Source organism: Arvicola amphibius, chromosome 5 (genome assembly GCF_903992535.2).
Source record: "Arvicola amphibius chromosome 5, mArvAmp1.2, whole genome shotgun sequence".
NCBI lineage: Eukaryota > Metazoa > Chordata > Mammalia > Rodentia > Cricetidae > Arvicola > Arvicola amphibius.
Genome location: NC_052051.1, coordinates 100264863 through 100282703, shown reverse-complemented (window position 1 = coordinate 100282703; position 17841 = coordinate 100264863). Strand labels below are relative to the sequence as shown.

Below are 17841 nucleotides of genomic sequence, written 5' to 3'. Positions count from 1 at the left end.
ATCAAAACCCACTTAAGAAAATCACAATTGACTTCTTTAGGATTCTACATATAATTTTTGGTATAAGATGAATTTTCGTGAACATGCTATAAACCTTGAAAACCCATTTTTAAAATTTAAGTGCTGATATGCCACTATAATTTTACCTGCAATTTCGTACACCGGGGGACCATTGCCTTTTATCACAGGTTTATTAAGTTTTACAGCGTATGAGGGTGCCATGTGAAGCAGAGAATTACATTTTCATTTCTTCTAAAAGAAACGAGAGAAAAGCTCTGGTACTTACCTTTCTCCATAAAACCTCTCAAAGAATTTTTCTTTCCAAGGTTCTGTTTTCTTTTCCTTCTCAATTTCTTGTCTTATTCGTAATTGCATTTCTGGAGTAAACTCTCCTGGTAAGAAATTGGCAATAAATTGAATGAAAATGATCATGTGTTCTGCCAATTCAAAAAGACCTCGTATCATTCATTTGAGTAAACTTCACCGAATATCAAAGGTAAGAAGTGCGATGATCACATTTCTAATACTGCTCCTTTTATGAACATTGCTCAAATGGTCATTTCACATTAGACCAGCTCCTAAATATGACATGCTATGGGCTGAAAATGGAACTGTATGTACACTGTCCTGAAGGAAATCATCTTGATGGAAGCAGAAGAGACATAATGAACTATGAAATATTGTTAAAAGCCCTGTACAGGCCATAAGAATAATGTATGCATTGGAAGCAGAGATAGGGCAGCACTTAATTTTTCCTAAGACAATTAAAGAGGATTATACTTAGAAGTTGATTTTTGATTCACTTGTAAAGGATGATCAGGCTTATGCAAGTGATTAGATCACAAGGCATGGAGACATGATTATGCATATTTATGTCCTTTCAAGTGGCCAATTCTGAGCACAATATTGGATGATATTAAATAAGAAAGGAAGACTGGAGTCAATTACCCAATGCACATTCTAAAGGGGGATCAGCATTTACCTCAGGAGATAGGAGCTCCTGATGGCATCCCATGACAGAAGAACACAGCCAGGTAAACAGGGTGGAAATACAGGTCATAGGATGGTGGGAAAATTGTAGGACTCCTGCCTGAATAGCATGGAGGGATAGATGCATGCTGTAAATGGGCCAGCAATAGTCAGGATACCAAGAGATATCAAATTAAAAGTAGAGTTGCAGATACTATTAGAGTACCCAAGTGTGAGGGTAGAGGTGACAGTTCAGAGAGAGCAGAAGGGAAAACAGAAAAGTAAGGGGAAAATCCTAGATTTATTACAGAGCATTTGGGCTGGGACCTAAGAGTGTGAGAAACAAGCAAGCAAGATCTGCAAACACTGGAAAAAGATACGGGTGAGGGGCAGGGACCCATAAGATCTGGAAGCTTACAGACAGTAGCATAAACCTAGGTGGTGAACAAGGCTTCTCGGAGGAAAGGCACTGCTCAAAAGAAAACCTTAGGTTAGAGGGCATCATTTCTTAGGAAAAAGAAGATTCAGATGGAGAGTATGAAGGACCTGTGAAGATACAGGCCCAGGAAACAGTCTGAAATATACTATGAATGCATAGTATTCATACTATGATATGCTGTTTGATATGAAATAGGGTAAAAGTGTAAATTAAGGAGATTAAAATGCAGTTCGAGGAAATGAGGTGACGCATGAGGACTGAGAGGAGGGTGTGAACCACAGCAATCAGAATTTGCTAGGAGTAGCGTGGGTATCCAAGAGGGCCAGCAACTGGGAGTGAGGGGTGTAAAGTGCTGCATTTCATGCTTTTAGTCTTTCCAAAACCCTGGGTTGACATTAAAGGAAGTAAATAATGACAGAAACTTCAGGAAAAGTAATGTTAGAGTTTCCTTAGAATCCAAGAGATTTGGAAAATAAAATGGATTAAACTCTGTCATAATTTCAAAGATATTATGTATCAAAATGAATATGAAATATGTATGATATATTAAACATTATTAAAAATGCTGGATAATAAAAATGGACAGAATCATCAAAGAATTAGTGAACTCCTTTATAAAAGTGTGTATTACACTAAGTGAAAATGTATTTGCATTTCAGGGGGGAGTAGTGGAAACATGGAAGTCAGAGGAAGACACAAAGCTAAGTACAGCATGTGAAGGTGCACTCTACAGTGTGTATTCTATAGAGTGTGTGTGCTCTACAGTGTGTGCATGCTCTACAGAGTATGCACTCTACAGTGTGTATACTCCAGAATGTGTGCACTCACAGTGTGTGTAGTCTACAGTGAGTGTATGCTATACAGTGTACTGTATAGAATGTGCTATATGGAGTATTTGCACTTTACAGTGTGTATTCTACTGAGTATATGTACTCTATAGTCTGTAAATTCTACATAGTGTGTGTACTCTACACAGTGTACTGTACAGAGTGTGCTCTACACTGTACTACATAGAGTGTGCTCTACAGAGTGTGTGCACTCTACAGTGTGTGTATTCTACTGAGTATATGTACTCTACAGTTTGTATATTCCACATAGTGTGTGTACTTTACACAGTGTACTCTACAGTATTTTGCTTTTCAGAGTGCGTAAACTCTTGTATAGCATGTGAATTTTACCATAGTGTGTGTACTCTAGCACAATGTGTGTACTCTACTCTAACACAGCATATGTACTCTAGTTGTATGTGTACTCTAACAGTACACTGCTAGCATGTGTGCTCTCATAGTGCATGTGTACTTTAGCATAGTATGTGTGCTCCAGTAGGGAACATAGATTACATTCTAACCTAGTACATGTACTCCAACATAGTGATGAGCTCTAGCAGTGTGTTTGTGTGTGCATGTGTATTCTGACACAGTCATGCACAGCAGCACAGGAGTGTACTCTAACATAGTACATGTGCTCTAGCAGAGCATGAGAACTCAGCATAATATGTGTATTCTAGTAGAATATGCCCACTGTAGCATAGTACAAGTGCTCTAGCAATGTGTGCACTCTAACACAGTGCATGTGTTTTAGCAGAGCGTTTGCGCTCTAACACAGTACATGTATCCTAGCAGTGCCTGTGTACTCTAATACAGCACCTAAACTCTAACACACTGCATGTGCCCTAGCAGTGCCTGTGTACTCTAACACAGCACCTAAACTCTAACACACTGCATGTGCCCTAGCAGTGCCTGTGTACTCTAACACAGCACCTAAACTCTAACACACTGCATGTGCCCTAGCAGTGCATGTGCGCTCTAACGTAACACCTACACTCTAACACAGAACACATGCTCTAGCATCCACGCGTATGCTGTAACATAGTACCTGTATCCTAACACAGTACAACTGCTATAGCATGTGGCATAATAATAAGATACTAAATTTTACCTTCTGCCAGTCGCTGTTTCCAACCTTGTGCTGCGTATGCAAAGAATTCATTATTTAGAGCTGAAGTACTGAGGCGTAAAATTCCATCACTTCCCATCTAGGAAATAAGTGGACAAAACAATAGTCCATCAGAAATAATTCAAAGTGAAAGCATGCAGAAGAGAAACAAAAACTGAGTAGTAGTAAGAGGATATGTGTGTGTGTGTGTGTGTGTGTGTTAGTACTAATGACTGATGTAAGAGGAAGGAAGGAAAGGAAAAGGAACTCAACAAAAGATGACTCCGGGGCATCAATCACATGCACTCTTCTTGCTGACTTCCAGCACAGAGACAATTAGTTCTGTCCCTGACTATAACTGGGAATTGCCTACAGAAGATAAAAAGATGAAGCAGAGCCAAGCAGCTAAGCATTAAGTGATGGGGAATGAAGGAGGTTGAAAGACAAAGGCTAAGGGAATGCATAGGAGAGCATGAGCAGTGACGGATGAATTTATGCAAAAAGTGGACATGGTGTGGTATGAAGAACATAAGGACAGGGTAATTTTCCATTTTGTTAGAACCCATATGAAGAACAAGCATGTAAATTCATATAGCTGATACAACAAGGATCTGTTCAATAATTTGAGTGCATGTATGTGTATGCACATATGTGTGAGAGAATGCATATATGTGTGTATACATGTGTATACTGTATGCATACTGTGGTATGGATACAGAGGTCAGTGGATACCTCGCTGAGTTGTTTCTCTCCTTCCATCTTGTGGCTCCTGGTGATCAAACTCAGGGCATCAGGCATGGCAGCAAGTATGGGCCATCTTGCCAGCCCACAATTGCATATTATATATACATTATTTTTATTATTTTTTTCTATAATCTTCATCCATTGTAAAGATAACAATCTTAAATATTTAATACAATGACTGCATGAATATACAGATAAGGTATTATTCAGGAGAAAAGAGAAATGTGGATTCTGAAAACACATACTGTCTGTCCAAGTTTGGATCACTGAAAATCAAACCAAGAGAAGGCAGCATGAGGAACACAAGAGTGCTGGTGATTAACAAGGGTATCTCCATCTAAAAAGGAACTACTAGTCACTAAAATATTCACAAATGCAGTATTTCATCCACTCCTTTTCTACTCTTCATTTTTAAGATTATTTAACAGATAGTTTTTAGGTCACCAGCATAAACTTACCTATCTGATCCTTGTATGGGTGTTAGCAATGAAGAAAAACTCCTCTCCTTAAGTTTTAATACAGTTTTCATAGAGCAAATGGTTGTTCTTCTATAACCTCTCCATTTATTTGGGTTCTGTGTGGTTGGAATGATTAATACTAACTGTCACACAATCCAGAATCATCCAGGACACAAACCTCTGGGAAACCCTGTGAAGGAGTTTCTAGATTGGGCTAATTAATAAAGAAGACCCACTCTAATTGTGTGTGACACCACTCCAAAGGTTAGGAGCCAGAATGCAGAGAAGAAAACAAGCTATGAGCTAAAATTCATCTCTACCTTGCTCTTAGCTCAGAGGCTTTATGATCAGATGCCTCTTGCTGCCACCATCATGATGTCTCTACCGTGATGAACTGTATGCTCAAGCTATGATGCCAAGATCAAGCCTTTGTTCCCTAAGTTGCTTCCTATAGGGTATTTGATTATAGGGACTTGTGAAATAAGTAATAGAGTAGCTATGGTATAGCTTCATGGTCAGCAAGACAAGGTCCTACCTTTTGTGAAAACATCCCAGTCATTCTATCTTTTGACTGGATAATTTTAGAATAGCATTTTTGGAATTTATTCTATCCACTGAAAAGTTAGGTGCCACTTGGTGATAAGTCGCCAATGGCTGGCATGCACAGATCTGAAAACTAAGAATAAGTTGGAATGAGCTAGTGCCAAGATCCATTTGCCTGTTTCATGCATCTTGTTATCTAAATTTTACATTGAGTGAAATAATGAGCCCCCATTCTAGGTGAAGCACTTCTACTGGGATATGTTGCTTACTTTGGTACTACTCTTATATGGGGTCATGAATGCTCTGTGCATTGTTCGAAAACTAATAGCATGTCTGATCCATGAGTTATAAGCAGCAACCCCTTTCTAAGATGCAGTATCTGAAAGTATCTCCAAATACTTCTAAATTTAATATGGAGGCACAACCATCTCTACATTAGTAATAGTCTAAGTGATAAAGTTAAGAACAAAATGTTGAGTTAAGAACACTATGGTAGCTAAGATTTGCCTGGATACCTTGCATCTCTCATGTGGTGGGACCACCAGACAAAGAAGATCTACTACACAGATGGAATCATCCAGAGGCAGAGTGCTGCTATTCCAGAGAGGGATGGGTAGGAGGATGCTGGAAATGCTGAGCATTCACTGGCATATCTTGGTGCATGCAAAGTAGAATCACAGCAATGATTAGTGCCAAGATGGCCACAGGCTCAGACTCCTCAGGGGTGATGTCTGGGTCCTGCTACCAGGTCTACCAGAAGAAGAGCTGGACTGAGGCTAGTCATAAATGGGTTTTAAGGGGAGATAGAAGGGATATCAAACATAGATTAAGTCTAGCTTAAGACTAGTGCAGACTGCGGCTAACCTATCAGTTATCAACCTTGTTCTTTCTTTCCCTTTCCCCTACTTTCTTCCATTCCTTTACTCCCCTCCATGATGATATGTGACTGAGTAGTCTTCATCTGACACACTAAAGGTGCTACAAGTGTTAGAATGAGCGAGCAATGGTGAAACTCCATCTGTGTCAAGAAACCTATGAGATACATACTAGCCAGGATAATAATTGCATGTTCAAATCCCATCCATGTCTGCACAGTTGTGGACTTCTGCTCTAGATCAGAGGTTTCAAGGAAATCTATAGAAACAACCTGAGAACAACTCAGGTTCATGGGAAACAGGAATAATTTGAAATAAGACATAAGCAAAGGAACACAGGCTTTAAATTTTCCCTGGAACCGACCTACTGAGTATTTCTCAAGTAGATGTGAAGGTCTAGGTAAAAGGTTTCCAGGTCTAAGTTTTGTCTTCAATTTACTTCTATATTTCACGACCTTTTCCAGTCTGAGTCACAATCCATGAAACCTGTGCACTCTACTCTAGGTAAAAGAAAAGAAGGCTTTAGGAATGTGGGGAGATGAGGAAGAAAGAGGCTTCAGACACGGAGACATCACTAACTGCCATTGGAAGACTTAGGGGACAGATAATCAAAGGAAGGTAGATGTTGGGTGTGTGAAGGTCTTCAGGATTAAGGAGGCAAACACACCGTGAGCATTTTAGAGGAAGATCAGAAACACCAAGTATCACTCTGGCAGGAGTAAATTAATGTCTACCCTTGAAGACAAGAAGATCTTCCAGGAATGTTACCAAGTATGTTAAGGGATATGCTTCTAAGCCTAAAATATGGATAGAGGCTGCATGTGGACCTTGGTCATGAAGGAGAAAAGCTAATCCACTGAGAGACATGAAAACAGATTCAGATCCTTGTTTCAAAGGTGGATTTAAAATAAGATTAACAGTGTAGGGCAAGTGCCCCACAGAGCAAAGGGACCTGTGCACTGAGGAGTGCATGTGCATGACGCACAGAAGGACAGGTCTGACTTGTTCTGCATATGGAGCTGATGCATCTTCAACCACTTATGTGATGTTCAGAATCTCCAGTGTTCTCTATAATGGTTTCCTCATTACCCTTATTTTGGCTAGTGAAAGATTTGAAATTTATCTCTGGCAGTTCACATACAGAATTTTTGTTTCACATATTCTTCCAGGCTGGGGGCTTGGCTACTAATTTTGAGACACAAAGACCAGATTAGCTCTGACAGATTCTCAAGATCTGAGCACAGGAAAAAGCAAGTGTGATATAAACACATTCTAGAACATGGAAGCTAGCCCTGGAGGAAAATCATTTTCTTTTCAAATAGAAAGTACATGAAAAGTAAGGTTCCTGGCCTATGTAAGACAGCACAATTAACCACCACAGCTGAAATAGACTTAGGAAATACGTGCCAATAAAACTTTTAAAATGCACCATTAATTTTATGGTCTTTAAAAATACTGTCTGGAAGAAATAACGCTTTAATGAACTAGAACAATAAACATTTCTGAAAGGTTAGTTATTTATTGATGAACTATAAATTCTGTTTTTTTATTAAGCATGATAGAAACACTCATTCTGAAAAAAAAATCTTCTCTCATGATGAAGTGTCTAGCTAAACTATTAATCAGCTATTCTTCCTTTTAAATTAACAAGGGAAAATTTGACCAATATGATTTCTCCAGGGTAAGTAATAAGAGTAGAGAGAAATATGTTCATATGCAGATCCCGGCACAATGTAAAGATGTAATCTTTCTTGATGAGTTTATCATCTGCCTTTGACGTTGCTTATTAAAACATTTTATCTTGTATTAACACATGCCGGTAATCGTATTCATTCTATGTTTAGGCAGGAGGTTTGCTCTGATTTTTTTTGTTTTTTGTTTTTTCGAGACAAGGTTTCTCTGTGGCTTTGGAGCCTGTCCGGGAACTAGCTCTTGTAGACCAGGCTGGTCTCGAACTCACATTTTTGATGACAGCCTGGGTAGACAGCAAATTTTAGCTCACCCTGGTGTCCAGACTGAGATTCTATTAATCCCCCCTTCAAATAAACCAACAAAAACAATGACAAAAACATTTAGGAATAGATGGATATCAAATAGAATTCAACGCATTAAACAAACGTTGTTATTTAAACACTATGCAGTAATATCTAATATCTGAACTCACATTTAATAAAATAATCTTTTAAATTATGTCTGGGTGAGAGAGAAGATGTGGGGTGGGCAGGGTTCATATAGCCCAGGATGGTCTTTCCTTGTTGATAATGATGAAATTAAAACTCCTCTTCTTCCTCCATTATCTCCCAAGCACTGGCAGAACAGACCACCAAGCTAGAGATAAAACTGGCAGACAAAAACTCACATCTAGAAACACACGCAACTTAGAGTTTATTCGTAAAGCAAAAACCTGACAAAAAGAAGAAAGTTAGTGTGTGTAGCCGAGCAGAGGGCTGGCTGAAACAGTGCAGGCCAACCCTCCTCATCCTCACTGTTAATAAGGGACTAACTGCCGCCACACCTGGAAGAAGTGGAAAGAGCGAGGCGAGAAATAAAAACAGAGTACTGAGGTGGGAGTGCCGGAAAGAGAGGCAGCAAGGTAGTCAATACCAAGGGAGAATGGCCAGCAACAGGACCTCCTGATCCCTGGACTCCATACAGAATTCAGGCCCCAGCCCAATGGAGCTCAATGGCCCCAACCCAATAGAGTTAAGGCTTGGGATGGTAAGCCAGTCATGATAAAATCTGGTATTTGAAAGGGACAGTTCAGACTTCTATGTGTGGACATACCGTAAAACAAAGCTATCTGGCAGCAACACAACTTTCATGTGTGCATTTAATTTTTTGTCTCTACATTGTAAAAGAAAAAGGAAACATGAAACTATTTTTAAGAATGCATTTTATTCAATTTGGCCTACTTAAAATTTTATTTCAACATGTAATTATTTTTAATATTATTTGTGAGATATTTTGAAAATTATTTGTTATTCAATTGTAATTCTGTTCATGGTATCTTAACATGAAGCAGCCATATATCCAGTTATGAGCAGTTGTGTGGCTGGCAACTGGCTACCATATTGAGCAGTATAGCTTCATACTATCCAGAATCATTAATATGTTGTGATTGCTGTAATCCATGAGAAACACGAGAGGATCTGGGACAGGTAGTGATGAATAGTTTAGTGGTCCTCCCCTCTAACCCTCCCTCCTCACAGACAAAAGGATCACTAGGGCTTATTCCCAACCTAAGTGACTCCAGGTTCAGTCAGTGAGTTTGTTCCCAGGAAAAAGGAACCCCCCCCCCCCCATGAACAGAGGCAAAGATCTCAGTAGTAAGAGAGCAATGAGAACAATCAGGAATTATTTGAAGAGTAGGCTTAATCATAAACATGTGTACAGTGTATGTATGAGACTATCCAAGGAATATTACCAAATCATAAGAGGGCTTCAGATGGGATGCTGAAGAATGCTTATGATAGAAAGGGTGTGGGAGAAGGAGACACTTCTTAGAGAATGAAAGAAAACCACAGAGGCAGGTAGGAAAATAGAGGAAGCAGCATCACAGGTGTAAGGGGAGGGAGTGTGGGGAGATGATGAGCTAGCACAGGTGAAGGGAGGGAGTGTGGGGAGATGATGAGCTAGCACAGGTGAGGGGGAGGGAGTAGGGGGATGATGAGCTAGCACAGGTGAAGGGGAGGGAGTGTGGGGAGATGATGAGCTAGCACAGGTGAAGGGGAGGGAGTGTGGGGAGATGATGAGCTAGCACAGGTGAGGGGGAGGGAGTGTGGGGGGAAGATGAGCTAGCACAGGTGAGGGGGAGGGAGTGTGGGGAGATGATGAGCTAGAACAGGTGAGGGGGACGGAGTGGGGGGGATGATGAGCTAGCACAGGTACAAGGGAGGGGATGATGTATATCATGCATGTGCTAACACCCATCAAACCTTTTAGCATTATTTAGGTTAACATAGTATACAGAGCACTGTGCAAGCTGTTGTTTCCACTAAAAAATAATCAATATGATCTTTAGAAGAAAGGCAACTTAGACAGTGGGACACTAGCAGGACACTGATTCTAACAGTGTCACACTGGAGAGCAATGACCTCTGAGCTCTTGTCACTGAGTCACTTACATCCTATTCAGTCAAGAACTCTGGTGTGAATTAAAGTGAGAACCTTCTTCCCTGAAAGAGCAAGTTCTCATTTTTATACCCAATCACTTAGTGAGATGCAGACAGCTCAGGAGACAGAATATATGTTCAGGTTTCACTTGCAGGAAGGAATTTCTTTCTTCAGAAATACACAAAGCATAAAAGACACTAGTAAGAGAGAGAAAAAGCACCACTAAAAGAAATAGGATACAGAAATAGGATAAGAATGTGCAAAATAATGTTTTGCAAGTGATGTTTGATAATTACTTTTGGATATAGACTAAGCCAATATTCCCCAAACTGTGTTTTCCAAAACAGCTAATAGAGTAGATAACTTTAGGTAAATGCATCTAAGAGAAAATTTTCTTCCAATAGGTACAGTTTGTGTCTTCTATTAAATATAGTTATTTATTTATTTTCCTAGCATAAGCATTCTCTAGTATCCTGGTATTTTTATGGGTTCTTATGCATAAGAATGAGTTATACAATCTCTAAAAAATGTATCAGCCTGTAATCTTTTCATAAAGCAATTATCAGTATCTTGTGGGAAAACTGCTTTCTGAGACTACAGTCAGGAAAATTACACAAGCAATGTATGAGTTCAGGAGCAGACAAACTGTTTAAGTCAAATGACCATGTTTGTGCTTCTTATGTAATCCCTGTTTAACCAATAAATGAAAACATCTTAAGATCTGGACTTGGAATAATTTTTTTTAACATATTTCCAGAATGGCAGAATGAAACATTCAATGTAATTATATGGAATGGAAGAAAAACTGTGCAAAAGTGGTATCATAACTCTTTCTTCTTGCAGGACATCATGGTGAAACCCGGCTGTAGACAGCAGCTGACACAGCCACAGCTGGCCAGAGCACCAGGGTTAACTGACACCGAGTACTCATCTTTCTCTTGTGTCCACCTTCCCAAGGCTCAGGGGACAGCATGGAAGAAAATATAGAAAGACTGCAATAAACAGAAATTTGGGGACTGATGAGAAATAGTGTTTCTTGGATATGGCAGGACTGTCACACTAATACACTCTTGGTAGCTGTGCTTCTCTGAATAAGACTTGCACAAGATAAATCCAGTCAGTAATCTAGCGCGGGTAGGGGAAGAGGTCATGAAGAAGCCCCTATCTAAGGAGTTATTGACAGCTGATGGGTATTGGGAAAGGAGAGTCAGATTTCTTCAGTGATATGAGCCCTGGTAGCCTGTCCCTACTCTACTGGGTAGTTCCATACTCATGCACATATTGACAGCAGTAATTGGAATCAGTAGGTTATACAAAAAGAGGATGTGCAGTTGGGAGGGAGGTACATTGGAGAGAGGACCATGGGCAAGTTGGAAGGTGGGAATAGGAGGGAGACATGAAAAAAGACATTGCACATATGGATGAAATTCTCAAAAAATAAATTAAAATATTATTTAAATTCAATGCAGGCAGTCTCATTATTTTCTATTCTTTTTTAATCTTTACATGTACAAGCAACTTTTTAAAAATGAGATTCTCACTACACAGACATAAAGACATACGGGGATTTTTTTAAACTTATGCCATTTTCATCCTTTCTTCCAATTTAAAAAATGCACAAAATCAAAGTAAAATGAACAAAAGAGAAACTTTGGAGAGAAAATATTATGAAGAAAATCAACATTTAGATGGAAAAGTGGAAGGCTTTTGTGTCATAATTGTTATGACAGAGTTTCAGAGCTGATTTTCATAATAAAAGCCTCCCCTGTTCTCTGCTGAGCTGATTGCCTGTCTTCCCACTGCCTGCTGCCTTTGTGATAGGCACTCAACACCAGGACGAACTCAGGAGGTACAAAGTTCAGCAGAGAAGGTTGGAGCTAGATCTGCTGTGCTCAGGAGGAGGTTGGCTGTCATTTTGAACTAGAAGGATTCTGGCAGAGGCATGGCCAGCAGTATAGAACATCTGTTTATTGAGATCTGAATATATGCATTGAAAAGAGCTCCAAAAAGCAAAAAAGGATTGTCAGTTCTCAGGTGGCATAATAGGAAATAGACTTGTGGGAAATTATTCTCTCTCCTCACAAAATTTAAAAAAATATTGTGTGTCTGCATGTGTGCTATATGTACATAGGTATAAATTCCTATGGGTATTTATTTTCTGTATGCATGCATTTTAAGTATATATTATACACAGACACACACACTTCTTTTCCCTGTGAAAATTCACATTGTAAACAACGTAAGCACCTAGCTAAAATGACAGCTTCAAGCCCAAGCATTCAACTCTGTTAAGATGATCAGCCAAATGATGGGAAGACCATTCCTTAGGACAAAACACATAGGAAAGGAATTCTGTAGGCCTCCGTGACTGAGAAAATGAATTTTTTCTTAGCAGGAATATTCAAAGTTCTTTTCATAATTTTAGCTTTGAATTTTAGTACATACAATGGGGACAAGAGTCTGAAAGACTCTTCTAGGAGGCCCTAGAAAACAAATGTCAAAGGAGAAGCTCAAATTTGCACTGTGCATGGGCTCAGTTACCAGGTTTCCACTAGGAAACATGCACGGGTTTTTAGGGACTCTCCCCAGCTGCTTTATCAGAAGCAATGATTACTGTCCAGTGACACTGCTCTTCACTTTTAATATTCTGAGCCCCCTTTAAATCAGCAGTCTGCCCTCATGGGCCACACGCCATGGGCTAATTTCTGTAGTGTTTCGCCAGCCAGTTCAGAAGGAAGGCAGCCGATGGCGGAATCGGTAAGAACGAATAAAGACATCCAAAGATAAACACAAGCCCTCTGAAAGGTGAGCCTAACGTTAGAATAGTTTGCTTTGCTATTCATGGAGCATCTATTTCAGGACGTATCAGTAGACACTGCTGGCCACACCTGGAGGCCATCTGAGAGACATTTATGAGAAGCGGTGCTTTCAAACCAATGCAAAGGCAGACGATAAGATCTGAACAATCTTAGCAAATATGAAAATGTGTACATATAACTTTTGTTTGTTTTCTGAGATCGGGTCTCTGATGTAGTCCAGGCTGGCCTTGAATCCCATGTATAACCAAGGATGAACTTGATCCCCTGATACTATGACCTCTCTCTCCAGGGTTCTAGGATTACAGGTCTGCACGTCCACCCTCAGCCTGTGCATATGTATTAAAGGTCTCTTTTAATTTTTTCCAGTGTTCCCTCTGTGGGAGGAGAAGGGTTTGGAAAAGCAGACTTTCAATGTACGCAGTCATTAAACAGAACATGAGTGTTCTACTTGGTGAAACTTAAGCTCGTTCTCAGAGATAAAACAAGGTTATGGTATAATGTAGTGAGAACCAGTGAGTCACTGTTTCTATTTGTAATACTCTGAACAGCTGTGTTTAAATGACTAGCTATTAGTCACCCATTTCTTTAACAAACACTTCATAAGCATCAACTACGTGCCAGGAACCATGAAATGGACAGACGGCTTCTGTTTCCACAAGAGCCTGGGCCTGACAGTAGAAAAGGAAAGGATACAGTGTTGGCAAAGCAAGAGAAATCCTCAGAGCAGAACGGACATTGGGAGAAACCCTTGACTCTGGCACTGGTTTGGTTTTATTTCCTTCTTTGTGGCTTATTAAATACTTTCTCCCTACTTCACATGCTTCCCCCGTCCTCATTTTAGTAACGACCTCTTCCCTTTACTATGCAATAACACCTAGAATCAAGAATAATGACAACTGTCATTAATTTAGTCTTGCAACAACCTTGGTCTCATTTTGTATTCAAGGCTATAACAAAATTCCACAAACAGGAAGCTTATAAACAGTCAAAACTGATTTCTTGATTTTGGAGACTAGAGGGTCTAATATCACAGCATCTGTAGATTTGGGGTCATGTCTTGGTTCACAGTCTGTGTCATTTTGCTCTCTAACTTCAATCAAGCTAAGAGCAATCATTCTATCAACCTCCCAAATGTCACAACTAATGCAATCATCATAGCTGCTGGGATTTCAACATATGCAATACTATGTATAATATTGATATATAAAATATTATAATGTATTATTCTGTATAATGTATAATATAATATATACTATACAACATAATTGTGCAGGAGGGACACCAACATTCAGACCAAGTATCAAGGCAGGATCTAGCCCCTACAAGCCTTCCTTTCATAAAATACTACAGTGTTTTCCTTTAACATAAAGCAGTTCTAGCTCTTCCTTTTGGCCAAGACTGATTTCTTAAGAAAATTCATGGAAGTGAGGACTCTGTGTGGTAGAGAAGGGAAGGCATGGCAGCAAGGGCATGGTTTTAATAATGTTTGGCTGGAAAATTGTAGCCCACAAAATTCATCTCGCTGAAGTTCAATTCCATCACCAGTTAACTTGGAATAACTAGCAATTTACTTCAGAGTTTTAGTGATGAATAAGTGAAAAAATACACACAAAATGCAACCAAATGGCCCTGGTCTGCACAACAGTCTCAGGAAGGTAATGAGGGGCTAATGACATGAAAGCCTCAGGTGGACTGAAATGTTTTTGACAGAAAAGTTGACTTCACTGATAACACCTGTGAACTGTTGGGATGCAGCAGGAATCCCTCCAGTGTGCACCTGTGGACTGTTAGGGTGCAGCAAGCATCCCTCCAGTGTACACCTGTGGACTGTTGGGATGCAGCAGGAATCCCTCCAGTGTACACCTGTGGACTGTTGGGATGCAGCAGAAATCCCTCCAGTGTGCACCTATGGACTGCAGCAGGCATCCCTCCAGTGTGCACCTGAGGACTGCTATGATGCAGCAGGCATTCCTCCAGTATAAACCTGTGGACTGTTAGGGTGCATCAGGCATCCCTCCAGTGTGCACCTGTGGACAGCAACAGGCATCTCTCCAGTGTATACATGTGGACTGTTAGGATGAGCAGGCATCCCTCCAGTGTACACCTGTGGGCTGCTAGGATGAGCAGGAATCCCTCTAGTGTACACCTGTGGACTGCTAGGATGAGCAGGAATCCCTCTAGTGTATACCTGTGGACTGTTAGGGTACAGCAGGCATCCCTCCAGTGTACACCTGTGGACTCTTAGGGTGCAGCAGGCATCCCTCCAGTGTACACCTGTGGACTGCTAGGATGAGCAGGAATTCCTCCAGTGTACACCTGTGGACTGTTAGGGTGCAGCAGGCATCTCTCCAGTGTGTACCTGTGGACAGCAACAGGCATCCCTCCAGTGTGCACCTATGGACTGTTGGGATGCAGCACGTATCCCTCCATCGTATCTACCACTTTGCAACTGTAGAGGAGCTAACTTGTAGTGGCATTTCAATTTTATTTTAATAAATAAAGAGTGCCTGAAGATCTGAGAGTAAAATGCTCCTACTGGTCAGCCTTACAGACCAGGTTATGGTAATACAGACCTTTAATCCCACTAGCCATAATGACATGCACCATGAATCCCAGTAGCTACACTAGTTGCCATAAAAACTGGGCATTGCAAGCCTTTAATGACAGTGGTGCATGCCTTTAATCCCAGCCCTAGAGAGGATTATAAAACTGTAGGAAACAGCTCTCAACACACAGTTTCATTCTGCGATTCCTGGAGGCAGGATCGCCATTTCAGACTGAGATTGGGGTAAGAGTCAGTGGCTTGCCGTTTTGCTTTTCGTATCTTCAGGTTGAACCCTAATTTCGAACCCTGGGCTTTTATTAATCGTGCTTCACTGAGGACTCTTCCATCCCAACTCTTCTGTGCTATAAGCCCCAAGTCCCCTGAACCCCAAGGGCACAGTCACTGCTCCTGAGGACAGCCTTGTGCCCTTCACTGTTCTGATTAAAGGGCAGTCTACCTCTGGAGATGCCTGTCTGCTTTCTTTTATGTCCATGTGAACTCTGTCCATCCTGATCTAACAATTCAAATAATGATAAAGATGTTCTCAACATGCAATGCTGCCTTGGTGGGAAGCGCTTCCACAAAGGCTCTTGTATAGAGGGAATAGGGGATTTCAAAATAAAAAATTAAGTATGAAAAAAAAAATAATGATAATTATTTAGTTTGAAGCTGTGACAGAAAAATGTGAGTTTGAGAAAACCAGTTACATATTAAGATCTTTTCCTCAAAAAATTATATAAAAAATAAAACGATTTGTTTAGAGGGTATGGCAGACACTCCGTACTACTGTTAAGTGCCTCTAGTGGTCCTCAACCTTCCTAATGCTGCGGCCCTTTAGTAAGTTCTTGTGGTAACCTCCAACCATAAAATTATTTTTGCTGCTACTTCATAATGGTAATTTTGCTACTATTATGAATCATAATATGTATTTTCCCATTGTCTAGGTAAGCTTTGTAGAAGGGTCATTAAACCCCAAAGAGGTCACAACCCACAGATTGAGAACCACTTATCTAATGGGTCAAAAGCTTGTATAATTCCCTTCAGCTTTTGTGCGTGAAGAAACTATAATTTGCTTCTAACTGACACAAAATGGGAGTGGCGATGGTTACATGAAGTAAGAGTCATCCTAGGCTGATGGCAAGCCCCATCATCCCAGATGTTCTGGATGCTGAGGCAGGATGACCTAATTCAAGTGGTCTTGCACTTGTGATACAGACTGAGTTAACAACAATGGCTCCTCGCTACAGAATGGCGCCCAACGTGGATAACTGAATCCACAGAAAGCTTGAGAAAGCTTGGGAAAGAATAGAGTAAAGCATGGCTTCTTGGTAGCAGCAATTTCTCGGGTCTGAAAGTGTGTTTTTCAGTTTTCAGCCATAGCAGGAAAAAACCTGTGCCGTTTTAAAATGCTGGTGTTCTGTTCCATACTGCCAGGGCAAACTCTAACTCTTTCAGGCAGGCGGTCCAACTACCAGAGTGTTTGAGTGTGGTTTCTGAGTGCAATGTTGCAGCTTGCTTGATGGCAGGGACCCTGAAATGCCATAGAGTTGTGGCAATAAAAATGGCTACAGCGGTACCTCTGCCATGAGGCTGGAAAGCTAAGGAATGGGCTGGATCTAGCTGGCAAAGCCGCAGCTTGAATCCTACCCATATTGCTCAGTAATTTAAAGGCTCATATGGTCAGAAAAAGGGAGATAGAGTAAAGAGAGATTCAAAAACAAAGAAAACCTCTAAATGATTTACACTGTGTTAAAAATATATGCATGATAAAGGTTAAAGTTCTTAAAAGTAAAAAAAGAAAAAAGGAAGTAGCTAAGGTGTGGTGGCACACACCTTTAATCCCAACACTTGGGAGGCAGAGACAGAGATCTCTGTGAGTTCAAGGTATTATAGCACACACCTTTAATCCCTGCACTGGGGAGGCAGAGGCAGATGGATCTCTATGAGTTCAAGGACAGCCTGGTCTAAAGTGTTATTCCAGGACAAAGATATATAGAGAACCTGTCTCAAAAAATAAAAGTAAAAATAAACTAAATAGAGGTTAAAATAAAGCCATCACAAAGATGGAAAATACACAGAGAATCTTGATGCTGTATACTATTATGCTCTCTTTGAATTGTTTGAATGCTGAGGAAGGAGCAACAGCTGCTAAAAGATATTGGTTTACACATGCTGCTGAATTAATCCAAGATAGATATTTTGAAAACACCATGACTTTAAAATTTGGATCTAAGGACATGATGCTTTGGAAAGGAGTTTATTTTGTTTTCACAGAAAATGAGATCCTATGGATTGCTTCTATCCCAATATGGTATGATAGACCACGCCCTTCTGAAAGGTTGCTGTGAACACCCTCAAAAAATTACTTCACTCAACTGCCAACTGAGATGAACACAGGTTAC

At 40.3% G+C, this 17841-nt stretch overlaps 1 protein-coding gene across 1 annotated transcript in view; it reads right to left on the bottom strand.

The window, feature by feature from the left end:
• Asxl3 (ASXL transcriptional regulator 3) overlaps nt 1-17841 on the bottom strand; it is a 141781-nt gene that overhangs the window by 13715 nt on the left and 110225 nt on the right. Inside the window, exons 8-9 of the mRNA XM_038332071.1 lie at nt 3347-3443; nt 287-392 (exon numbers count right to left, since the gene is read on the bottom strand). Coding sequence (XP_038187999.1) covers nt 287-392; nt 3347-3443 — 203 coding nt within the window. The remainder of the gene's footprint in view (nt 1-286; nt 393-3346; nt 3444-17841) is intronic.